This window comes from Colletes latitarsis, chromosome 5 (genome assembly GCF_051014445.1).
Source record: "Colletes latitarsis isolate SP2378_abdomen chromosome 5, iyColLati1, whole genome shotgun sequence".
Taxonomy (NCBI): Eukaryota; Metazoa; Arthropoda; class Insecta; order Hymenoptera; family Colletidae; genus Colletes; species Colletes latitarsis.
Window position 1 is genome coordinate 28,118,017 of NC_135138.1, and position 27,489 is coordinate 28,145,505.

Consider the following 27,489-nt stretch of genomic DNA (forward strand, 5'->3'; position numbering starts at 1 on the left):
CAACCATTTCGAGCCCTGGTTTGTATAATGAAATAAAACCAATTTTGCCAAACAACTTGGGAAAGTACGGAATCGCAGATTGGAATAAAAATATGGAAATTCGTCGATCACTCGCGACGAGCAAAAGCTCTGACGAGCACATGGGGGTACAAAGGGAATTAAAATTGCTCATAGAGAGCTTTTTTATTGTGGACGGGACCGTAGAAGGGACGCAATAGCGATTGTAGCCACGTGACATCGAATTCTCGTATAATTGCGAGATTATTGTTTGTCCGCGGTCGTCCCGCTGTGCAACTAAATAAATGTAGATTCGCCGTTGTAATTTCGACAGCCAGGGAGGAAATTGATTCCCGACAGGATCCAGCTATTGTTCCTGTATCCGAATGCCCCCATTGTAGCGGCATTCTGTCTATTCCCTTCGATCTCATAGCATCGCGTGGTCCTTTATTAACTGTTCTTTGTTCCTGCTGCTTTACTCTCTCATAACACGTATGTAACGAAGCCTTAATACGAATGCTTTGCGTAGAAAATTTCAACGAAATGGCTATAAACGTTCTTTGATACTTTCGTAAACTGAAATTCAACAATAACATTTACCAAACTTTGCAGGTTTACAAAATAAAGAATTTATTTCCCAATACCTCTAATCATTTTTAAAATAAAGTCTTGTATTTTTAGTTGCTCGCTAAACCTGAATAAAGTTTCATCGAGATTCACGTCAATTATTTCACAAATATCCTTGTTACCAACTGAATTTATTTGGGAACGATTTGCAACTTTTAACAGTGTTCGATCCACATCGAGTCATTTTATATTTAAGACCTTTTGAATTTATGAAAATAAAATATGGAAGACGTCAAGTTATTTCAAGCGTTATCGAATCACTGACATTATTTTCTCATAATTTTAAAATTCATATTGACTGGATTATTTTAGGAGTGCCCCTGCAAACTTTTACTTTATTTATGATAACTTTCGCCGAACTGGGATAGTATTTGTACACATGGTGATTAATTCTATTCTTGCTGACTATTTTTTAAATATACATGAACATACGTGTTAGCATTATTTATACGAAAGTAACAAGACCTGACATATTTTCGCAGATTTGAAAATATACATGGTAGTAATAATTTATTTTATAATTTCGGATCTGTAACCACAGTGAATAAATAAATAATTCGAAAATTTATATATGCATTGACAGAGGTAAATATTATATCAGTCCAAAAAATACAATGAATTAATTATTCAAATGAATTGATTAATGTAGGATATCGTGTACGACTGCATTTTTGGAATATCACTGCTGAATTATTTAAAAATACATGAAAAGGATCGTTGATACAACTAAAATTACCATTAATAATTTTCATATTACTACTTTTCTCTTTCCAATAGATTTTTCTCTATATACTTTTTGTTTCCAATAAATAGTACTCTACTAAAGATGGCTCGAAAACGTCTCACTATAATAAATTACCCGAATCAGTTAACGATTTATCAATTTAATTAATTAAAGAAACTTCCGCAGAAGAAGAAACTACTCTTGTATTAATGGAGAAAAAGAGGTACTTGGAATTCTCTTCCCAAAAGAATTTCACCTTCTCGAACAGAATTAATTTGAAATGTCAGTGCAACATAAGTGTAGTATAACTTTCATTAAATTATTTTTTATTAATTCTCTATCGTAGCATACACTTCGAATCGTTAACTCCTGAGTCTAAAATTAAAGAAACGGACCATCTTAAAACTGAAATCAGATTTCCTCGTGGACCGTGCAAACGACTGTGTGATTTTTAAGGTGTACACGGACACTGTCGAGGGTTATTCTTTTCCAGGTCACGCGTAAAATATTCTAATGGGTCCTTGTGTCCACAAACGGTCCAGTTTTTCGTGCTCGAACGACGAGCGAAACACAGCCGGTCGTTGTCCAGATTGTTTCAGCCAGTAGTCGAGCTAAGTGGCAAGTTTTGAAATACGGTCGACGTAGTAGTCTCTCTGTATAACTTTAGTAGACCAAACTTCCGGTGGACAGCGTTCTACGCGGCCGGGAAAATGGGCTCGTGTGCACGTCGCATTTCCTTCGCTCGTAACGAAGAAAGCCACGTCCTCCGGGCGTTGTTCTGCCACTAATATTTGCATCCGGAACGAATTTCGCGTCCGAAAAACAGCAGAATTCAAAATTTATACCTTAATTTTGACCTTTCCTTTGTTAATTGTATAGAGCATCTCTTCCATACAAACCAAAGGTAATTATCACAGAAATTTATGACGCTGTCAAATCATTCAAGACAAAACAGGTTTCCATCAGAGAATAATCTTTCTTAAATAAAGAGAGATTCTTTATGATTCTTAAATTTCCAATTTTTCGACCCATTTTAGATGCAATTGAAGAAATTAAAATTTCACAAAATTGTATGGAAGAAATGAACCACAACTGGTGGTATTCCCTGTTTGTTTACTGTCTGGAAAAAATTGTTGCGGTGCAATTAACCGAGCGTGGACGTTTCGCGTGCGTTGCAAAATGCATTTCAGGTCGGAGCAGCCCCGTAACAAGAGGGTAATTGCGATGAAATCGATCTTGTTAGACAGTCCGATTTTCCTGTTCGGCGTCGTCGACGCGTGCACGCGTTACGGGCACGCGTGGTCGGGTCCTGTGTTCCGCAATAATGAAAGTATAAATATTCAGAGACGGGCGGAGCGAAACGGCAAATCGATGCAATTCATTACGATATCTCACGTTGATCCCGGGCCGCTTGATGCCACGCACGTAATGCGTAGACGACGCGAGTCGAGATATCGGGCATGTCTATCGAGTCGCATGCACATGCATTTAAATCGCCGAAATTATGGTATCGGACTGGCAGCGAAATACGAACGGATCGTTGCGATCTTACGGGAGGCTGCGTCGAACGAAAATATTTAAATATTATGCACGAAGGGGCGAAAACAACGGTTAAAGGCATTAGGAATAAACTGTATACTTTCTTGACTATCCAGTTTTTAATCAGATAGAGTTCAAATAGTTAAATTGAATAATAACATCTCGAGAGAAATTAATGTTACATCTGGTGTTCTGCAAGGTTCACATTTGGGCTTCTCTATTTAGAATATACAGGATGTATATTCAAGAATATCAATTTCTTGATTGAGGTTTCGTTAAAAAGTTATTACAAAATTAAATTTAAAAATTTCAAATCATTCTAAAAAGATTATTTTTGGTTGGGGTGGTCAATTACAATTATTTTTTGAGAATAGACATACTCTCGAAATCCTACGCACTTTCGAGAAAAAAATTCCTTACCAAAAATATAATGTCTGACCATACGTGGCATATTTCCCTGAAATTTTTCGGCGAAAAAAAATTTTTTCAAATCGTGCTGAAAAAATTATTTTTAGTTGCGGAGGTCGATTACAATCATTTTTGGTCATTAGACATACTCCCGAATTCCTACGCACTTTTGAGAAAAAAATTCCTTACCGAAAATATAATTTCAGGTCAGAAACGTCTGCCCGAATTTTCATGCGACTATTTAAAACGTCATAACTTTTGATCGGATTGGACGATTTTAATGTTTAAAAAAGCAAACTACGCGTATTTTGGCGGAGAATATGTACAAATCGCAAAAATATTCGAAAAGTTGGTCCTTAACCCCGCAAAATGAGAAAACCCCCATAAAAATGGTCCAATTTTCAAACAGCCATAACTCCTACAATTGTGAATATATTTCAATGAAACTTTTTTCTGAAGTAGAGCCCATGGGTACCTACAAAAAAGTATTAGACAACTTTTCTGTAGGGCGTCAAACAAATTTATTAAAAATCAAAAACGAATTTTTAAGAAAAAGCGGCAGGGGGTAGGTGCCTAAATTTTTCGGCGAAAATGAAAAGTTTCAAATCGTTTAAAAAAAATTATTTCTAGGTTCTGGGGTCAAATACAACCATTTTTAGTGTATACACATATCCCCGAAATCCTACGCATTTTTGAAATAAAAAATCGAGTAGGTGGATAAATTTTTCGACAAAATTAAGAAATTTCAATTCGTTTTGGAAAAAATATTTTCAGTAGCAAGGGTCAGTTACAATCATTTTTGGTCATTAGACATACCTCCGAATTCCTACGCACTTTCGAGAAAAAAATTCGAGCATGTGGACAAATTGCCGTAAATAATAGTAATAATAAATTCTTCGTTCGAACAATAAACTTGAATTTTCTCAAGGTCTGCTTTATATAATCCAGAATGGTAAAAGAAATTCGAAACGAAATTAATTTTTCTCTGGGAGTGTGGTCGAAAATGTTCAAAAAATATTTACTTCGGAATTTATAAGTGTTAGAATGAAGTCTCGAAGATCGAATTAACAATATAGATACATCAACGTTACTAGAATTAAATCTCCCGTTGTGTTTCGTCTGGAAAATATCCGAGAGAAATTTTTACTAGGACGAAGTTGAGGGAGAACTGGAAAAACCTGTGAAATTTCTCTCGTAACGGTGCGTTCTGATTAAAGTATCGTCGATGTTAGTTAATAACGAATTTATTAGGTTTCCGCTAATAAATGGTCCCGCGGTTTCCTTATTACATCGCCGTGTGCCTGCGTGCCATATAAATTTTAATAAAAACTCGAGCGCGCCCCACTCGCTCGTTTGGCTTCTGTGTGCTTGTCGTGCGTGTAAGCGTGTTTGTGCGAGCCGTATGCGCAGTACACGGTGTATCGTCATTACTGAATCTTCAAAAAAGCGCACAGAAAAGGGCGAATAGGCGAATATTGCTTTATTCTAACTAGTTAAAGTCAGTTGGATCAGATCATACGATAGCACGATCAAAGTTTACGTAACCCTATCGTAAGTAGCGATAGCAAGTAATGGACAGACAAATTAGCCAATTTGTACTCGATCCACCGTACTCGATGAATTTTTAAAATCGATTCCCTCGAAAACGAAGTCTTACACAAAAAAATTCTATTCCCTCCAGTGTCAATTTACTTTTTCATGCATATTCGCCCCGTGGTCGTTAGTATTGCATTTTTCAGACAACCCGTATAAAAATTGGAACACTATTTTGTGCCGAGACAATTTCTATACTCCAATAGCGATAATGGAAAGCAAATAATTAATCAATTTCATTATTTTAAATCGTAGGTTGATCCTTTACCTGACACGTCTGATCAATTGTCGATATTTCTACTTGTTTTGGTAGTAGTAAACATTATTTGTAGTATTTTTTATTTTTTTCGCTTATCTTTTGTCGATTTCATTGTCATATAACCAGTGAGGATCAGTTAGAACAAACAATACCATCGCATTATCAAGATTAACACTAATTTAAGTAGAAATATAAAGAAATAGTCAGACATGTCAGCCAATTCAGACAATCAATGATATCTCGTTTACCGTTGCTTTTACGATAAAAGTATATATAATCAAAGTTGTAGCAAATTAACTATAGAAAGTTTTGTCTAGTATACAAATTTTCTGTAAAGTCGACGAAAATCAAGATACGGACACTTTTGTGACGAATATGCTACAAAGATAAGTAGCAGCAGTGTCCTATACAGGGTGTCCCGTAAATAGTGTAGGAGCCGGAAATGTGGGGTAGCTGAGACGATTCTGAACAACAATTTCCTTTGCAAAAATGTCGGATGGAGCTTCGTTTTTGAATTATTAACGAAAAACACTGACGAATCACGGCGCGTGCCTGCCGCGCGCTCAGGGCCGTCCGAACTAAGAGAGCCACCGTGTCGGGTAGGTAGCAAGATGTGCATCGGAGATACGTCGAGGAACGAATACAAATAATTAAAAATACTACCACTGCAACTGTTACCTCTGCGGATTGGATAAATCAGTCAGATAAATCGAATTTATTAATTATTTGTATTCGCTGTTTCCAAGAAAGAAGAAATAAAATGTGGGAAGATGCTCTCGGAATTTTTAGGAAATTAATTCTTCGCACCTGAGTGACGCTTCTCGCCAGAGTGTGTTAAAATTAAAATAAGAATTATTTTCAGAAAATTAAAATAAATACGGTAAGAACCATTTGTAATCGTTTGTTATTAAAAACTGTACTGGAAAAGCAGACTGGATTTGTGCGTACCGAAACATTTTTCGCATGCAAGGGGTTAATAGAGAATTAATTGAAATTCGCCTTACCCATTTACTTGCAAGTTGCAATAGGGCCAGTTAGTGCACCCCTGTCGATCATGGAAAGGTCGAAGACCCCAATAAAAATCAGCTGATGGGACGACCCGGTCACTGCACTCGCTTCTTACCCCGAAAACACTTTACAGTACGGTCACTAGCACTTTTCACTTTTACATTTTCGGGGTAAGAAGCGGGTGCAGTGACCGGGCCGTCCCATCAGCTGATTTTTATTGGGGTCTTCGACCTTTCCATGATCGACAGGGGTGCACTAACTGGCCCTATTGCAACTTGCAAGTAAATGGGTAAGGCGAATTTCAATTAATTCTCTATTAACCCCTTGCATGCGAAAAATGTTTCGGTTCGCACAAATCCAGTCTGCTTTTCCAGTACAGTTTTTAATAACAAACGATTACAAATGGTTCTTACAGTATTTATTTTAATTTTCTGAAAATAATTCTTATTTTAATTTTAACACACTCTGGCGAGAAGCGTCACTCAGGTGCGAAGAATTAATTTCCTAAAAATTCCGAGAGCATCTTCCCACATTTTATTTCTTCTTTCTTGGAAACAGCGAATACAAATAATTAATAAATTCGATTTATCTGACTGATTTATCCAATCTGCAGAGGTAACAGTTGCAGTGGTAGTATTTTTAATTATTTGTATTCGTTCCTCGACGTATCTCCGATGCACATCTTGCTACCTACCCGACACGGTGGCTCTCTTAGTTCGGACGGCCCTGAGCGCGCGGCAGGCACGCGCCGTGATTCGTCAGTGTTTTTCGTTAATAATTCAAAAACGAAGCTCCATCCGACATTTTTGCAAAGGAAATTGTTGTTCAGAATCGTCTCAGCTACCCCACATTTCCGGCTCCTACACTATTTACGGGACACCCTGTATATTCGAGCGCAGAAAGTAAAACTAAAAGCGTTATATATCAAGACCCATTAACTCTTTATTGGATAAGTTTTATTCTAGTTTTTAAAACTCACAGAAAGAAACTGTTTCTTGGTTATTTATATATTCTGGATTTAATTAACCCTTAAATGCGCCATGTGGCCATTTGGGAACGATCCAATGTTTCCTTATGTAACAGAAAAATAATACTTATTGCATATTGTGTTCGAACGTGATCTTTCGTTCCATTAAACTATTATATCATTTTGTGTTTAATTAACTTTGCACAAAAAATACTGCGAACCTTGCAGAAAGTGAAATAATTCAATAAGAAAATACGTACTGCACCGAAAGAAACGGATTAACGAATGAGTTTTGAACTACGCCATACCGTGCAGACGTTCCTTCAGTTTTCAAATTTCCAAATGCAGAAAACGTGTTTCGAAGAAAATGAACAAGCACCGAACGCTGTATTTCTTCGCTAGCTCCTCGCATTGCAACCATATCTGGGTCGCGCTAATTTTTCGACCTATTCCCCGAACACTGCAGATTTATTCCCGCGAAAGTTGTGAAAGATGCTGGCTTAAGAAATAAATTTAAAGCACCATTGGGTGCACTAGGACGCGCCGGTTGGGTTCGGCTACGGCGTAGAGCTCGCTCGAAAGTTCTCGAGAAACACTCTATTTTTTCCACTGTACCTCGCAGCTGGTTTGTTTTATAATGACCAGTTTACGCGACTTCAATTTGTCACTGCGGAATACGCAGATGCTAATTGCGAGCATTCTCGTTGCGCTTTTCCGCATTCGTTTGGACGACATCGTGCGACGTTTAATCACTCTTTTGCAAAAATTACGTATTCTCTTTTCTTATGCATATAAAGAATAAATTCGTTTATATATTGAGCTAGTTGATATAGGACTTTAAACATGAAAAATTCGTTTAACAAAATTGTAGATTGAGATCCTAAAAATAATTTGCAAGTGATACCACGTCGAAATTCTAATTTTTTTGGAAGTTACAGCCCGTTGGAGCATGCGATACACGTGGTAGGTTATTATATTACGAAATTTAAAACTCGATATTCTCGTAACTCTGCTTTTTAAAACGGCGTACATCGTTAAATGATTTAACCGATCGACCTAGAATATGGTACAAATTGTTTACAGCATACCAGTGGGTTTTCTAACCTTCTTTCGAACAATTTACTATTTTTGATAGTTATTTGGTAGGATTTTGTATAATGGAAGAAAGATATCAACGTGACAATTTTTTATTGCGTTAGTTTTCACTGTTCAACGTCGCGACGAGTTGGAAGATCTTTTAAAAATCGAAGGATAGATAACGCAAACTGGGTTTGGTAACTATCCCCAGAAGGATACTTTAAAATGTTGGTAATTGCGCCACTTGGCGGTAGTTTAACTCAAACTCCATTGTTTCTCTAGGCTTCCGATCGTTCGCTAAACGCGTGGTCGAGTTTCCCAGCGAAACTTTTCCCGTTTCTAAATCATCTGCGAAGCAATAAAGACAACGACCTACACGTTTCGAAAGTATATAGTTCGCTAAGTACGTGAAAAATATCGAGACACGTATAGTTCGTGTCTTAAACTAAGGAAGCGATGTTTTTAGTAAATCGACATTCATCGTTTGTTAAACCGTGAAATAAACAAAGGTACATTAATCTGTTTACCACGAAAAATATTGTCTTTGCTCGAAACGTAATTGGAAACAGAAAGTCCGTAATTTCGTGGAACAATTACTCCGTGTTTGTTCGATGCAATTTTTCTTATAACGAACGAGATTTGCTTACGCTACGGTTACGATTGAAACGATTACGGAAAAATACAGGAAGATCGATTATAATATTTCGGAAATATCGTCGATACCGCAACGTTGTTATAAAACAAATGTTTTCTAGTGTAGATACGCGGAAAACGTAGGTTAAACATAGTTCAACAATGGACTGTGCTATGCCTCGACGAACGCCGAGCCGGTATTGTATAATTGAAAGCAAACACGGCCGAACGATCAATAGAGTAATTAAACTCCGAAATGAATAATTAGGTGTGCTCTATATTACAGCCGTTTACACATAGCCGTGGAGTTGCTTCGAGATTTATAATAAAGTCTGCTTCGTCGCGGGGGCAGATTCGTCGAATGATATATGAAACAACGTGGCAAATATATTCCACTTACGGTCGCAATTTTCAAACGCTTGGAACAAATCGCCTCAACATATTTTTATAATTTATTCGACGAGCAAAGTATGAAAATCGCGGGACACGGAAAGTTTCAAACGTTCCAACACTTTGGTTGGAGGTACGATGAATCGGGTTGAGTTATGGAGGCACTCGAGACGCAAAAGAATAATTTGTTTCTTTGTTAAATCTTTGGAAAAACGAAAAGCGGAACGGTGTAGAGAAACTCGCTTAAAATGTAAAATACCTGTTTGTTGTTCGAAAGAATTGCGGGGATCAAATATGCACGAGTGTAATGCATGAGTTGTCTAGTTTATTGTCATTTTTCATTCCTGAAGTGTTGAAATATTTCGAAATCTGTGGATAACAACTCCTGGAAAATGAAAATAAAAGTTTTGGTTTGAATTGAATTTCTAGAAACTAGAAACGTAGATTCTGATTCAAATGTTCTGTGTAAAAAATAGAAACGTGTGTTTCATTCGCCGATAGCAAAATACTTAATCAACAGAGTTGTATATTTCCAATATTCGGGGATCTATTTTATGTCTGTTTTCTTTCAACAATTGATTTATATTGAAAGTTTTGAAGCAACTGCTTTCATGGTATTTTTGTTTTTAAAAACAGTTTTTAACGATAAGAATTAAAAATTATTTCCTAGGGTTCCCGTTAGAAAGTACAATAACATTCTGTTTTTTTTACGTTTCTGAATCAAAGAATATTATTTACTCTAAAATTCGCTCCTTGTTGTACATCGTTTCCCAAATCAGGAGTATTTGAATGAAAATAAAACACAGTTTTCTTTCAACAATTAATTTATATTGAACGTTTTGAAGCAACTGCTTTTGTGATATTTTTGTTTTTGAAAACAGTTCTTAATGATAAGAATTAAAAATTATTTCCTAGGGTTCCCGTTAGAAAGTACAATAATATTCTGTTTTTTTTTACGTTTCTGAGTCAAAGAACATTATTTACGCTAAAATTCATTCCTCATTGTATATCGTTTCCCAAATCAGGAGTATCAAAACACGTTCGAGCGACAATTTTAAAAAAAAAGTCTCTCCGAATGGACGTCCAATCGGCAGAAGTAGACGTCAGGCCACCGAGACTGGTTTAATATTTATTTATTAAAAAGCTGGCTGCGTTCTCCAGCGAACGGTCGAATTCTCGTTCCTATTCCGTCGGGATGCAATTTATTGTCTAGCCGCTTGTTGAAATCCACAGTTCAAAAATTCGCGTTTCAGCGCCCGTTGGCTGCAGTTCATCGAGCGACCCCTCGAACCGGTCTCTGTATATTGTTGCGTCAAATAATAGATTTCGCAGCGGTATTCGTTGTTTGCGTGCCTTTGGTTCCTTTCTCTTTTTTTGTTGTGATTTCGAGATTCCTGAAATTTATTCTCGACCGCGATCGACGCGTCGCGCGTTCGACTAAATATTTATCCTCGCCACAGCGACAGGCTAACGAACGAAGTCGCATTTTTCGAGGTCGCGTGACCCATCGAAATACGGCGTGCCTTAATTACGAGCAAGGACCGATAGGGCAATTAACGATCGGGGGACGGGGAGGTTCGCGACCGCATAAAATCTCAACGGATGGGCTCGACGCGATAAACAGGGGAAATGTTAATTCCGACGTGTGGGGCTCGAAATTAAATTCCATTTGATTTTACAACCGGTTCCGCCAGATTCAACGCTGTCGTGGTGGTACGAATTCGGAAGAGCTGCGATAAAAAAAAAAAAAAAAAAAAATCGTCGCGCTAACGCTTCATCAGTTTCCATTATAAAAATGGTGCTTCAGGATTTTTTATTGGAGAGATTGATTGTCAGGTTGAACTTTTTATTCCGTAGAAATTCACCGCTTCGAACCAGGGGAACGTTATTAGAAATTTATACGTTCGCTCGTGCTTCTTTTCGAAGAAATATAAATACGCATGGTCGCTTCCAGCCAATTTATTTATTCATTGATGATGATAGAAGATGACGTTATTTTATAGAATCAAGAAAAATGATTATAGTTATATAAATTTATATATGGATATGGGAAAATATTCGAATAATGTATTTCTATTTATGTCTTATAATATATAGAATTCAGTGATTTCAGAGTCTTTTCTTACGATAATTTGTTAGATTTCGCTGAATTTATTACGGAAGAACGTCAGGTTTCGATTGTTATTAAATCGTTAAAAAGAATGAATAAATTTATATTAAAAAGTAGTAAACAAATTCCTTTTATTTTCTTTTTCACGTGCAATCGTAAAACAATACATAAAATGTTGCAAACGGTTGCATTTTATTTTAATTTTGGCGTTATAAAAACAATTCTTTTGTATTGAAAGATGAAGCAACTACTCGAATTTCAGGTGTAATTATAATGAAAACACGGACGAGAGATTCTCGTGCTGTAGAACGCAAATGAAAAGCAATAAACAATGTATGTGTAATATATAGTATAAAGAAATGAAAACGTAAAACATTTGGCCCTTCTACACTTTTACACGTTATTATTATTTCCAGGTGAAATTAATACTACGTTACGCCATTGTGTTAATTCAAACATAACCATGTAGCATTAAGAGTATGCTTTTCGTACAACGAAATATTTATTTAATCGCAATTCCAACAATGCTACGATAAAATAGAAGATTGAGGGATAAAATGCATCCCGTGACACAAATAAATGATTACCAGACGGCTACAAAACAAGCTAAGGAGCGCAGCGGAGCAAATCGAAGAGATTAATCGCTCGATAAAATCCATACCAATATTCCTCTTGTTCTTTCTATTTTCTTCTCTCGTTTAGCTCGAGGAATAAGAAACCAGATTCAATTTAATCGCAGTTTACTGTACGGCTGATCAATCTTCTGTCCTTCCCTGCCCTCTCCCCTCGCCGTCTCCAAATAAAAAAAAAAAGACGAAAGAACTTGTTATTTCCGCGTTCGATGGAGTTCGAACGCTATAATCCCGTTGACTTTTCCGCATTGTAAACGCACGTCGGCGGAAGCACCGAGATTTAACTGCCACGTCCTGCTGTTCGGATTATCCGCGGGCACGCGACCAAAAAAAAAAGACAAAAAATAAACAAGAAAAAATATCAATTATACCGAGTGTTGTCGCGCCGCAGGATTTAATTTTTGAGGCTGCGTGACGCCGAATTTTAATTGGAACAACGCCACTCGGTCGGCAGTAATTCATATTAATTCCGAGACCTTAATAACCAGAGGCCCGTTGGCTAGCCTGGCGAGCTGATGATATTGGATTACACCATTGCTTCATCATTAATATCGATCACCTGTGCGTTCTGCGCGACGAGTTTAATGGGTATTCACTAAGAGCACTCATTGTTTTGCGATCACGTAATTAAACACAGATCTACATAATTCTATTGAAACGATTGCTACAGAGGGGAGCTTGCATACCCAACCGGGGAACCGAAATAGAAAAACTGGAATTCGATTGATACGCTCGTTCGATATTCGAATCGTTACCGTAGTCTCGATTACGTTAATTGATCCTCGCGTTTTTTGATTATCGAAGATATTTACATGCGTAGACTTTACGTTCGATACGAAGAATTATTTAAATTTGGAAAACCACAGGCATGTTTACATGTATACTTCACTGAAATATTGATAGATTAAATGTGTCACGAATGGGATCGGACATTCAGAGTTTGTAAAAGCTATGAAAAGATACCCAACGAACCAAATCCAGTCTGCCATCTGTGATTTTGTAACCCTTCAGGGATGAAGAATGATTTTTAAGTGAATTTCTCGCTGGAATAAATAGCTGTTTCAATTTTCATAGATTGGTGTTCACGTAATACAATCCTGCTTATTCATTTGCGTATTATCATGGGTACATTTAGTAGATTAATTTCTCTATTTCCCCAGCATCTATCTGTATGAAAACACATTTTCGTCGGTGGATACGTGAAATTAACCTTATCCAATAAGCGTATGTAATCGATTTTAACGGCGAGATACATTAACATTTAATTCAACGGAAGAATAATTGCAACTAAACATTATAGCAATTTGATGCATTATTGTTTAACACGTTGAATGTTGATACATTCGGATGTAACGTAACTTGAAAAATTGTTGAAAATTCCAGTGTTCACAACTTAATTTGGATTATTTCTTAGCGTGTACATATCAATAATAAATATACAGGGTATTCGGCCACACCTGGGAAAAATTTTAATGGGAGATTCTAGTGGCCAAAATAAGACGAAAATCAAGAACATCAATTTGTTGACTGAGGTTTCGTTAAAATGGTATTAAAAAATTAAATTAAAAAATTTCAAATCATTTTGGAAAAATTATTTTCGGTTGCTATGGTCAATTACAATAATTTTTGGTAAATAGATATACACCCGAAATTCTACGCTCTTTCGAGAAAAAAATTCAAGTGCTGAAATTTTTGGACGAAATTAAAAAATTTCAAATCGTTTTAAAAAAATTATTTTTAGTTGCGGGGGTCGATTACAATCATTTTTGGTCATTAGACATAACCCCGAATTCCTACGCACTTTCGAGAAAAAAATTCCTTACCGAAAATGTATGTCTGACCATACCGTTGATATGTTTCCCTGAAATTTCGTTCGTATCTTTAAAACATTATAACTTCTGAACGGATTGAAGGATTTTAATGTTTAAAAAAGCAAACAACGCGTATTTTAATGGAGAATATGTAGAAATTCTAAAAATATTGGAAAAGTTGCTCCTTGACCTCGTAAAATGCGAAAAACCCCATAAAAGTGGTTTCATTTTCAAACGTCCATAACTCCTACAATAATGAATATAATTTAATGAAACTTTTTTCTGAAGTAGGGCTCATGGGTACCTACAAAAAAGTATTAGACAAAATTTCTGTAATGCGTCAAACAAATTGATTAAAAATGAAAAACGAATTTTTAAGAAAAATCGACAGGGGGTGAGTGCTTAAATTTTTCGACGACAAAAAAAATTTTCTAATCGTTCTAAAAAAATTATTTTCAGTTGCGGGGGTCAATTATAAGCATTTTTGGTGAATAGACACACCCCCGAAATCCTACGCGGTTTCGAGAAAAAAATTCGAGTATGTGCTGAAATGTTTGAGCGAAATTAAAAATTTTCAAATTATTCTGGAAAAATTATTTTTAGTTGCGGGGATCAATTGCAATCATTTTTGGCGAATATGCATACTCCCGAAATCTTACGTACTTTCGAGAAAAAAATTCTTTACCGAAAATATACTGTATGGTCGGAAATGTTTCTATAATTTTTTAACGAAGCTTCAGTCAATAAATTAGTATCCTTGATTTTCGTCTTATTTTGGCCTCTAGAATCTCCCATTAAAATTTTTCCCAGGGGTGATCGAGCACCCTGTATATATTTAAATGTATGAATAAGTAGATAATTATTCGTAAAGTCTACAATTTTTATAATTTGTCTTTTTGTGTAAAAAGTTTGTCCACCTCTAATCTAGAGATCATCATCGAATCAAAGCGATTCGTTAAAAAATCAATTGCTGTAGTAATCGATCTGTCGAATATTGAATCGAAAGATTCTAAAAGGAAGAGAGTTTCCCTACTCTACGATTAGTATGCGGCTATTGCGGGGCATTATGGCTCATAGCCGCGCGAATTAACTGTCGAAATGTAACATTAGTAACACATACGTATTTTCTGATATGAATAATTGCACGCTTAATTGCATAAAATAATTCCCCAGGTCGTTATCATCCGTCGTGAAATAGCATTACGCAAGGTCCGATCAATTGGTCCGCGTAGCATTGTTAACAGACGCGTGGTAGCCCGTAGTTTAATATTAATGAATGACGTTACGCTTCTCGAAATTAGTAACCGCCACCATAATAGCGTTATAGATACGTCGTTCTAATAGACGAGCTCGGAAACGCGTTTCTAGTTTACAATTAGAGACTGGAGGGGCTGTTTAGCGCCCGATTAATAAACATCGATGAAAGCAATAACACCCGGCGAAACATTATTGCTAATACGTTTGCAACGCATTTCCACGCGCAATAAGTAACCTGAACGGAGGCAAAACACTGCCCAATGAAACTCGTGAAAATGGAAAAACACAAATATTCGTTGATCGACAAACTGATCATTTTCCGGATATCCGATTCCGTGTTTGTTTACGTTTTTTCGTATCCATATGTACAGTTTCACATATAAATTAACCCCTTGCCAAGTTTCACAATCATGAGGCTACTCACTCGTCATCAAGTCTTATATATTAAAATCACCACATTTTTGCATTCACGAAGTATTCACAAAACAAATCTATTTTTCTTCGTAGTCATTCCTTGTACGAACGAATTTAAACAAAATTAAATAATATAGACTTGACAAATTATTTGAAATTAAATAGTACGTCAAGGGGTTAATTAAAACTCTATTTTCTTTCTTAACGTACAATAAACGTGATTCCTATCGGCTTCCCATAACGATCAAAAGTACATAGAAATGAGATTTCATGCTTTTTTCCGCCCTTCCTCCGACCGAACCATTTGTTTCCAGCGACGTACGCCTCCGGGAAAAAACTGCGGCCTTTTTGCCCCGTTGGAGAATTAATATAGAAATCGGATTTATGAAAGTCGTTTAGGAGATACCGCGGCAAAGGGGGAGGAGATACATTATTGGCAAACCGTTGTATCGTTGCAGTCCTTGACGAGACAACGGCCCAGAGAGAGATCGCAAACCAGACCGGAATCGCGAAGCTTCCCACCGAGCGTAATAGCCTGTATGTCGGGGGTAGAAATTGCGTCGTCCCCGGAAACCGGCCAGGACGAGGAAAGGTCCTTCTTCGACAGGCCTCCGCCGCCCCCGCCGCCGCTTCCACCCCCACCGCCGCAGCAATCGCAACCACAGATCGAACAGGGCATCGACGGATTAGCCAAGGACGAACAAGACAGCGCGAAAGTGGCGGATCTGCTCGATTCCGCGACCGAAAGGGGAACTTCCGAGGAATTGGTCAGGTGAGGCTTTTACAGAAAACGAGAACACGTTTGAAATATTTTTTTCAATTTTTTCTCGTACCACAGTCGCGTCAAAACAACGCACAGTGTCACGGCCCGTTTTAATTTTTGATCGAATGTTTTAATTTTGTATTTCATTTCATGGGATTGAAACACTCCTCTAATACGTAACGTCGGAACTTTGTAACATAAATAACAAATTGAAGTTAATAATTGTGTTCAAAGACGTACAAAAATCACACAAGCCTGAATAGTCAACTGATAGCATACAGGGTGAGTTATTTAACTCTTTCACTTTAATTTTTTTTGTAAACTACATGTATAAAAACACGTTTCGAAAGAATGTTGTTTGGTATGAAGAGGGGCATACACGGCAACAATTAATTTTTTGCTGTTTTCCTTTTTTATCAAAAGGACACCTTGAGTTTTTTTAACTATAATGTGCAACATTTAATCATGTCATTCGAAAGTCTATTGAATATAAAATAAAAAATTATTAAAGTGCATAAAGAAATGAATAGTTACCGAGATATTCTCCAGTGAAGGGTGGTGAAACTTTTGTTTATGAGAATTTTACACAACACTTGTCTCAGTATCAATATTTATAAACATTGTCTAACATGTAGTTTACAAGAAAAATTAAGGTGAAAGAACCAAATAACTCGCTCTCTACGTTTATCTAGTATGTTTTTGTTATATTTACAAGTTATTATTTTTGTCTCCTTTTTGAAAACAAGTTTAAAGTGGTCTGCTTTAGTTTTAATAATTCAAAATTCTCGTATTTCAAGATATAAATAAATTCCAATAATTTTAATCATATTACGTTCAAAAACAATGCAGTAAATTTTTTAATCCACTTTGACATCAGAAAATTCCACACTTATTCGATATTTTTTCTGCGTAAATAATTCAGATTTTTCCTATATTTCACATATACGTTTCCAAATAACTTTAGTGCTCGTGGAATTGATCGAATTTGGTTCTAAGGAAGCTAATATCCAATTTTAATATTAGAAGAAATCATAGCCCCGTTGAAAAAAAGATGAAATTTAACGTTAAATTCTAAAATTTTATGTTTCGATGATAAAAATTGAGAAGAAATTTTTCAACTTTGCACATGACCTCGCTACTAGAGGATTTTTAAACAATTTGACGGCTTGGAAGCGTTGCTTGGAGAAGGATTGTCGAGGAAATCCTTTAAGAGGATTTGAAAATTGCGATTTCGAACTCGAAAATGTTTTTTTTTACTTGGGTTTTCGACTACTTTTTACGAATTTACGAAAGTTCGATATTCACTGTTTTTCAAGCGATGCTTTCATTTCGTTTCAGAGCGTATATAATTTTTTTATTTATTGCACTGACGATTTTCACTTTAATATCGAGTCATGTTATGATTGCAATTATGTATTTGTTTTCTCCATTCAATTTTGTATATTTAAAAAAAGAGTAGAACACAATTTTACCCATTCTGCTAATTATTTTAAATGCCCACTACCATATATTTTCCAACAGTAGAAAAAGTAAAGTCAAACTACAATTTTATGTAACCTTAGTAAAACCCAATCAGTTAATGCATCGGTTCGAGGAAAGGATGTCATTCAAAATATCACCACTACATACATTCGTACTGTTTTTTTTTCTTTTTCATGAGTAAAAGGTCTTCTTTGATCATTGCAATTGATCGACATTCAGTTTTTTAAATATCAAAGGTGACTTCTTACTTCAAAGTGAGTGCATAACATAAATACAGTAGATGTTGTAATAATGGTGATAACAACCACCAAAAAATAAAAAAAAAGCTAGAATACTCTCAAAATAAATAATGAAGAATTGGCTAATGGCGACTGTCCATTATTTTCCTTTACATCATCATCTAAAATTTCGTTAACAGTAGTTAAATTAATATTCTTAGAGAATATAGAAAACTTCAAATTAAAACAAATTCATTGCACAAAATTGAGAATATTAATATGACTTTGTTTCATCGAAGTTGTGTTAGGATATAAACTGAAGAATGAAATAAAATACGATACGCGGAAGTAGAGATAAATATACAGTCACTATATACATGGAAGATACTGTTATCGATCTAACCTAGATGCCAAACAAATCTAACGCCCGAAATTGTTATCAATAAACATGCCCGTCACAGTTGCAGCTATATGAAAAATGTATCGCGATTTCACAGGTTTGCACCGCAGAAAGATGAGAGGACGACGATTGACGGACAGGTCAGAAGACCTCGTCACATCTCGAGGGACCATTATATTTCAAGGTGAGAATCTCTCTCTACTTTGCTCGTAATAATTTAGTCCTGATAGTCTTTCTACCAACATAATCCATGCAATATTAAATAAAAGCTTTGAAATGAAGAAAGGGATACGTACAAAATTGGGAAAATACGAATACTTTTACTGCAAAATAAAATTTTTTTTTGTAAAATCGTAATTGATTGTCAACTTAAAACTTCCAAATTCGTACCGAGAGGATGTCGAATAGAATGTAAAGAATCCAATGTCGAGTGTAAAGTGCCATGAACTATAACGAGAAAGAGATTACAGAAAAACGAGTTGGAGCAGGTCGAGGTACGACACTTCTTTGGGCGAGGGTACAAGGGCGCATCAGGAAGAAGGGGTGTCTCTTAGAAGAGATCTAACAGGAGCTACTAGAATTTCTCCCAACACCATCGATAGAATATTCGACAACAGTAATAGGCGACAGTACGGCATGGGAATTGTTGGCAGATTCTTCGGGTAAGTTTCTACATACACTAGTTTCAAGTTTATTCGTTTGATACCTTTGTAGCTGGGACTTATTAGTTGATGTGCCAACAAAGTACTTTGATAAACTTTATCATCGGAATACATCACATTACACCACAATTTTTATTATCAAACATACAATATAAAATAGATATTCTCGTTGCTGATTTTAGATGGACCACTCTATCCATTTATTAGAAATATTTGAACAATTTTTATATTTGAACAAATAAAATCCACCTCATTCTTGAACTGTGGTTTTCTCTATAAAATTGAAAAAGTGAATAGAAATCTATTTCAAAGACTAAAATATTCACATTTTTCTATTCGTAATCCAAAGTATCAAATTCAAATAATTTGTTAAAATACCGTTCAAGTATAATCGTACGAAATGCACAAAAATTCCCATTGTCCAGTAGGAACAGTACTCTTCACGGTTGCACGTAATCCATAGAAATTTTCATAATTAACCGCACAGTGTTCTCCAATTAATTAAAATTGACGAGAAGTCTTTTCAACGCGTGTATGCTAAATTTGGACGTAAGATACGATTGAAGAAAGCGTGCGAAAGTTTGAAAGGAAACTAGCCTGAGACTCGAAATCTTAAGGTTTCCAGCTGATATCTGAATTAGTTCCCGAGATGTAACGCTTCAAAGTGTAGCGTTTAAAATGTCTGGAAGCATTGTGACCCAGTTTTTTCCAGGAAATGCGTACGGAAGGCGAAATAGCAATAGTAAAAAAAAAGCGTTGACACAGCGTCTTTCGCTGAAAGCTCGGCTTTCGTGTATGGGGTAGGTCAGCGAAGATGTGGAAGCGAGAGAACCGACTGCGCAGGTGAGAAATCCAATTGAGCGAGCGAGGCAGCAGATATTAATGCAGCGAAAATTATGATTCGCTTCAAACGACGATGTCTCGTCGACGAAAATTCGGATCGACGAACAGCGCTTTAAATACAAGACTTGCATACGAAAACAATTTTAATACCTTTGTTTAACCAGAGAAAATATTGATGAAAAATATATGCAGTTGTACGGAATATTATTTACAATCATCCTGTTAACCTTCGTTTAATGTTAAACGTTTTAAAATGTTAAATGTGAAACGTTTCGTGTTTGTCATTATTATATTTGTAGAACTTACGTAGCAGGATTATTTCCATGCTAAGTTTGACACATTCCAGAGCAACGTTTTAGATTTTAAATTTAGGTATAAACGTACCTGGTAATTTAAAAAATTTTTTAAATTATACCGAAAACTGAAGTCTATATCTCTTCGTTCTAATTCTAAAATTCGTTAATAATTTTTAAAAATTTGATACAAACTGGGTATTTATTAATAAAAAAATTATTTTCGGTTGCGGGGATCAATTACAAACATTTTTGGTCAATAAACATATTCCCAAAACTCTACACACTTTCGAGAAAAAAATTCCTTACCGAGAATGTATGTCTGACCATACCGTTGATACGTTTCCCTGAAATTTCGTTCGTATTTTTAAAACGTCATAACTTCTGAACGGATTGAAGGATTTTAATGTTTAAAAAGGCAAACAACGCGTATTTTGGTGGAGAATATGTAGAAATTCCAAAAACATTCGAAAAATTGTTCCTTAACCCCGTAAAGTGAGAAAATCCCCATAAAAAATTTTAAAAATTATACCGAAAACTGAAGTCTATATCTCTTAGTTCTAATTCTAAAATTCGTTAATAATTTTTAAAAATTTGATACAAACTGGGTATTTGATGCCACAGAAAGGTGGATGCGTCCGAATTCAAATTTATACGAGAATGAAACAGAAGTACACTGTGAGGATATGCTTGCAGTTTGCTTTCGTCAATAGCCAGGTTAAATATTGTACTTTATGCAGATTTTATTAAATTCTACGGCTGCTGGTGCAGATATATGTAACTTTAGTAATATTTGTCGTCAAACATTTTCTTGTGAATTTGTGTTGTAATATTTATCTACAACGCGGGCATCGTATCAAAAAGACACGACTGCAAATAGATTCGTGCACACAACGAGATATCTTTCGTTTCGTATCAGTTTGTTTTAGCATCGGACGTATAAGTTTGTCATATATCGATTTTTACGAAGAAATTGATTTTGGAATGGGAAATAAATGAAATTCCGTACGAGTAATTCTATCAGTTTTTATAGTGTTTTGCAAAAATGCTCGCTTGTTTACAATTTGTCGAGCCTCCGCGCGCGGAAGCAATCAATGCTGAAAGCAACAGGGAAATATGCTAGCAACGCAAAATGGAAACGTTAGAGATTCGAACGGAGAAATTTCAGTTGCCACGTGAAAAAAATGCTTTTTTTTTAGCACTTTAATTGATCCAGTGTTCCGTGCTTCCGAACCTTCGAGTTCCACATGGCAAAGTGTTCGAGCGACACGAGAAGAATGAAACGCAGAAATTCGTCTTTTCCAGGCTCATTTTATTCTGCAATTTCCACGTTCCACGGCCGCGACGATGATAACGTGGCTTTATTAAAATAACTTTCTCCCGAGCTTCTCTACGCTTCGCTTTAACGATCGCGTAGATACGACCCAGTTGGAGATACACGTAACGCACAAATAACAAACGCGGACGAACGGCAAATGTCAGAAATAAAATGGAACCGTGACTCGGGGCGTCTTGACAAAGCGCGGTGATATTTAAAAAATGTCAACTGGTTCGTTGATATTTACCGCACACCGCATACGCTTGTATATTCTTACACAAAACGTGATTCTTAAACTCATCGACGGGTCAATAATGGCTCGAATTGCTGGCAGAAAAGTGTGTATTTTTCTTGCGTTCGAAATTACTTCCACGGAGAGTGTTTCTCTGCTGACGGTAAATATTTTAGAGAGATTTTTACAGGTTAAAATAAAACGGAAATCAATAACGACGAAATTGTGCTTGAGACATTTATAAATGGGAAATAATTTTAATATTAAGTATTTTTTAAGCTATTAATCGTCTACCCCCAAAAACTCGATCCCATTATGCAACTTTAAGGAATAATAATACTCCCGAAACATGTAATTTTTCCACTGGTGGAACAAACATTTCTTTAAATTTATTGTACGCATAGTATTGTTGTATAATTAATTCAAAAGTTCATTACTAGTATTCTACCAGTATATTCATAATAAATATAGAACATTCATTTATTTTACTTTTTTAATTCGTTTATTTATTAATATTTTTATTTCGACCCAGCTGCTTACGATAACTCTCGTAAATCTGAAATTTTGTAACTTTTGTCCGCAAATGTATACTAGCAGGAGTTTCTCCACTTATTGCAGGAAGTCATTGTGTATTGATAATGTTTGTATAGAAACCGCAGTAACGGTATCAATGCAAGCGCTGGGAAAATGGTCGTAATTTTTTCCAACGTATTTCAATATGACTTTTATAAATTACTTTTTCTCTTGAATGACAAATGAAACCTGCACCGTAGTTCATTTCACCGTTCAAAAGACTGGTGGATCGAGTTAATGTTCCGATTTTCATTACACTCTCGTGTATTAATCACGTCATTAATTCAATTAGTTTTAAAATAAAATTATATACTAAAGAATTAATTAGAAAGAAAAGTCGCGGTAAGCAACGACAACTGAAATTATTTACACTCTACTTTAACGAAGCCACAGTTGGAGATACGAGAACATTTAGTTTGCAATATACTAATTTTATTGAGAATCATTAGGAGTTACTATTGAAAGAGCTTATTAGCAATTTAAACAATTACTTCGAAGTTATTTCGATTCTTCTAGCTCAAAGTAAATCGTTATAGCCGGAGTTTAAGTAAATTTAATTCGTTCAGAAGACTGAGTAACGCGTTTTCTCGTGATTGCAGAAGATCGTTCAGAAAGAGCGTGTCCCAGAAGCCGGACGTCAGAAAGCAGTTGGACGACTTTGAAGACCATCGACCATACTTTACGTATTGGATCACTATCGTTCAAGTGCTCATTTTGATAATATCTTTAGCGTGTTATGGTTTCGGGCCCCTGGGCATGGATCTTAGTCACAGATCGGGACTGGTGAGTTTACGTCTTGCAATTGTTAGACGCTTAATATTATTATATACCCGTTTCAATCGTTCGTGATCGGTTCTCCAGATACAGAAACGATATTTTAAAATTTGTCGAGCCCACGAAATAAATTTTCACGCGATAAGTTGAAAATTCCGATTCCAGGTTCTCGTTACGAGCCTGTCGTTGCAGCAAGTGGACTACCAGGAACCAGCGAATTTCTGGTTTGGTCCGCGGGCCGCGGATTTGATTCACCTGGGCGCGAAGTTCGCGCCGTGTATGCGTCGCGATATTAAAATTCTGAAAGAGATCGACGTCTGGCGGGAAAGAGAACGCGACACAGCCTGCTGCATCAGAAACGACGACTCCGGCTGCGTGCAGTCTAGTAAAGCGGATTGCTCTGTGAGTATTTATTAAGTTTTTACTTCGAAGAATAAAAGATACAAAACAACGAAGATTATTTTTTGTATGGAACGTACGAGTAGAAACTAGACACTCGAGCATTGTCGTACGTGTTTATAATATGATCTTCTTTTTTGCGAACCAACTGGTCCGGGGACTGAGATCGACGGCTACGGTAAATTTCAGCGACATTAATACGTTGTTCGTCATTGTTTCTTTGGTTGCTATTAAGTCACTGCGTTCGCAGCATCAGTCAATTTTATTTATTAGACGGAAGCTGCGTTTCAAATTTGCATGACAGAATCGATGCTGGTAATATTTATGCCTCGAAATCGTATAGTTATTTGCTTTTTGCTCGACAAAATTACGTAGAGCTAGGTAACAATTCCTGTATCTTGTGGATAATTTGAAATAAAAAGGAATTAATATTGTAAGTCTCTTCGTAGAGGCCTCTTCAAGTATACTAAAATCTCATAAAAATAAAAAGAAGCTCAAAATAAATTATTGTTTGTTCTTAATTACTTTGAAATATCAATAAGAAGGGAATTACTACCTTCCACGTCATTTTAATAATATATTTCGAAACGTTTCGCGAATTTCCAATGTATAGTTTATTCCGATGAATACTTTGACGCAACATACTCAGGGCATTGTGTGTTTTATAATGTTACGAACGAAGTTATGCTATTGCATGATGAAATTCGCGAGCATTGTTCCGCGATACGAATCCAACGAAGTGCGCATTGTCAGTGACGCTTATGAAAACTATAGAACACGATATCGACCTGGAAAAAGTGGGGACCTGGGGACAGCGGACCCGGCGGACGTATAAGCGGATCTGTTTGCGGATTGGATCCAAAGTTTTGCGATGCGCCAGCAAGTGTAGCGCCGTACGAATGGCCAGACGACATCACCAAATGGCCCATCTGCCGGAAGACCAATCCCTTCAACCAACGTTTCAGGTAAATTGAACGTTACCCCCAATATTTCGCCAACTTCTGAAACTCACTATTGTAGAACTCCATTCATCCGACCCTCGTTTCTCCGATCTAATGTCGCCACGGTTTTACCGAGCACGTTCCTGAATTCCCATTAGATACACGGGCCAATAAACATTATCCAAACTGTCGTATTCCACGACGAATTCGAATAAATGCAGTTCCCACAATTTCATTTTATATTTATTTGTTCACATTCTAACTGAGATTTTTTCGACGTTTCGATCTCTTGATTAGGATATAAAAATATATTTTTTTAGTACTCTATCTGGATGTTAAATTTTATACAAATCTGAGATTGTTATTCGGGCGATGTTCCCTTGTAGACAAAAATTATTCAACGCTGTCATCAATAACGATAATTTAATTTACTTTCTATGTAAACTGCAACAACCCGATCATAGCTAAATTGCAACTCGCGAGGGATCGCTGTACGAGTCCACGTAGAACTCTAACCCTCAAATGGACTCTCAATCTCAACTGAATTATTTTACTTAATGTTGACTTTTACCAAATTGGTAAATGGAAATCAACTTTTTCTCAAAGCATTAATGGAGGATTACAAAAATTTTCAAATAGTTACATTGACATATATTAAATAATTGTTAGTTTAATCCACATAAGGAATGATAATACACTTTGTCGACTTTTCTGAGGAATGGTTAATATCGAAAAAAATCCTTTCCGTTGTTCAACAGTAGAAACGGAAGCCAACGGGCCAACGGAAACTTCCCTGTGGGCCGGTACAAGGACAAGATGGCGGAGCACATGGTGTGCGAAGTGATTGGTCATCCGTGTTGCATCGGTATTCACGGGATGTGTCGAATCACCACGAAAGAGTACTGTGACTTCGTGCACGGTTATTTCCACGAGGAGGCGTCGCTCTGTTCCCAGGTCGAATGTTTGCACGACGTATGCGGCATGATTCCCTTTCTTCATCCCGAGTGGCCAGATCAGTTCTACAGGCTCTTCACCACCACTTTTCTTCACGCCGGGTAAGGTCCACCGTGCAATCTTCTCCGAACGATCTTTGATTGGACAAAACTTTGGACGGAGTTTTGCTAATACACGATCTCGCGGTCTGCTTGCAGAATTCTTCACTTGTCGATCACGATAATGGTGCAGTACTTCTTGATGCGGGACTTGGAGAAGCTGACGGGCTCGGTGCGTATCGCGCTGATCTACTTCATCGGGGCTCTGGCTGGAAACCTGGCCAGCGCGATATTCGTTCCTTACAGAGCTGAGGTAAGTTTCGATCATAATTCTTTAAGTAAAATCACGAATGTGACACTCTGACAAAATATGCTAGAGCGACCCACTAAAATACGATTCTTCGCCACGAAGTAAACAATAAGGTGAGACGTGGAAAGAAAATAAATCCAGACAGCATTAGTTAATTCCAGTGAAGATAAAAATCAAATAGTACGACCAATATTATGTGTTTCGTTATTTTTAATCGAATGGAAAATTTTGACTTCTCTGGAGAACTTTAGAGATATCAAAAAGAAACAAATCTATGAGTCAAGCAAATGATTTTTAAGTCGTCCTGTAAAAATAGATTAAAACAAAAAATCAATGTTCGAACCATCCTCCGTATTATTCCGACTAAATAGGAATCGACTGGATCGTCGTTCGTCGATAACGAGAGGAGGAAAACTACGGACAGCCCCGTCAGAAATTATAATCGAAATCTGTCCGCGATTACCCGCCCCCCAGGCAACGGTTTTATTAGCTGCGCCGCGAAGTTTTAATTGAATAATCTTACGGCGCGTTTAACGGACCGTTTCATTGTGTATCGTCGATTTAATCGAGTCTTTGACCCGCCAAGGCGAAGTAATTGCTCCTGGGGGCCACCTTTCGCCCGCGACTCATATCCACAGAAAGGGTAAACGGTATTAGAATCGTTTGCTTTACGGCGTCGTTCGCGCACTCCCGTCGTCTTATCGCTCGATAGTTTAACCCTTAACACCTCGGTGAACTTGGAGTTGCGCGTCAATTCCATTCCCGTCGTCTCTATTTCCAACTGTTTCCTTCCACCGGGCTTGTGCGCTTCGGGGGCGAGACTATATAGGCGGTACGAGAATAAAGCGGACGTAAAGCACCGTTCTCGGAGAACTAGTACCGTCCAATTTGTTCCAATTAATTTGGTTAAATGTGCCCCCTATCCGGGAGAACTATGTCTTTAAGTGATATAGTGTTAATTATTGTTCCCTCGCGCCTCGTTCCGTGATACTCAACGCTGATTTCTATAAGAGGAGAGCCTGAACGAAGTGGCTCCAAGCATTCGAATAACTTTTGTAACTTCGGATACAAGAAACCTTAAGGGAGTCTTCTACTGTAAAACACGTTTTTTTATGTTCACTTTGGTATTTTTTTTATATAGAAACTATGCACGTTCTTGCAACATCATATTTACTACACTTTTAGTAATATTGACAAATTTTTACAACGAGAAATAGTCAAAATTAATGACAGTACAGAGACTCGAAAAAGTGTTCTAATAGATTCCATGATTCCAGCCGTTCTGTTTGTTTAAGCCAAGAAAATGGAAAAGATTCTTATTTAGGATACATATTTCTATACTCGGTACTAAAGGGACAGAAAAAAAATTGATAATTAAAAAAATGACAGCATTTTAAAGTTGAAATATCGATTGTTTTCTTGTTTTTAACTTTAACAGACTAATAAAAAATAGAAAGAATAATGATTTTGACTTAATTCTAGTACGGACTATAGCGACACATGTATTGAAGGTACATGCCAAATTTGAACGAAATTGGAAACGTCAGAATCCATCGAACTTTTACTATTCTTAGTCCTGGTTGTGGCGACACCTCCCATACTCACCAGCAGAGGGCTACGCTCAATCTGTAGCTCTCTCACAAGTACTCGATCGACCATCTAATCCTACATATACACTCCTCGACCAACTATTTGATAAGACAGGATCTTCTAGAATTGTCTTACAGATGAGTCCCACTATCCAGCCCAGGATGAAACTCTTTTCTTTTATTTCCTCCTGCAATCTCACCGCTTCCTAACTACACCAAAAGTCGCCAACAGAGTCATAACTAAAATTCTCCCA

At 36.6% G+C, this 27,489-nt stretch overlaps 2 protein-coding genes across 5 annotated transcripts in view; one reads left to right on the forward strand and one right to left on the reverse strand.

Moving 5' to 3' along the window:
* The window catches only part of Rho-5 (rhomboid-5), a 300,427-nt gene that overhangs the window by 264,264 nt on the left and 8,674 nt on the right, over positions 1 to 27,489 (forward strand). For 2 of the 4 annotated variants that reach the window (XM_076765407.1, XM_076765408.1), the window contains 9 exons: positions 15,905 to 16,218; positions 18,407 to 18,493; positions 18,780 to 18,971; positions 22,830 to 23,013; positions 23,170 to 23,406; positions 23,555 to 23,581; positions 24,178 to 24,368; positions 25,103 to 25,399; positions 25,496 to 25,649. In XM_076765407.1, the coding sequence (XP_076621522.1) occupies positions 15,905 to 16,218; positions 18,407 to 18,493; positions 18,780 to 18,971; positions 22,830 to 23,013; positions 23,170 to 23,406; positions 23,555 to 23,581; positions 24,178 to 24,368; positions 25,103 to 25,399; positions 25,496 to 25,649 (1,683 nt within the window). The remainder of the gene's footprint in view (positions 1 to 15,904; positions 16,219 to 18,406; positions 18,494 to 18,779; positions 18,972 to 22,829; positions 23,014 to 23,169; positions 23,407 to 23,554; positions 23,582 to 24,177; positions 24,369 to 25,102; positions 25,400 to 25,495; positions 25,650 to 27,489) is intronic. The other 2 variants (XM_076765409.1, XM_076765410.1) reach the window with 2 other exon arrangements.
* LOC143341964 (uncharacterized) overlaps positions 1 to 27,489 on the reverse strand; it is a 208,775-nt gene that overhangs the window by 83,289 nt on the left and 97,997 nt on the right. The gene's annotated exons all lie outside the window — the stretch shown is intronic.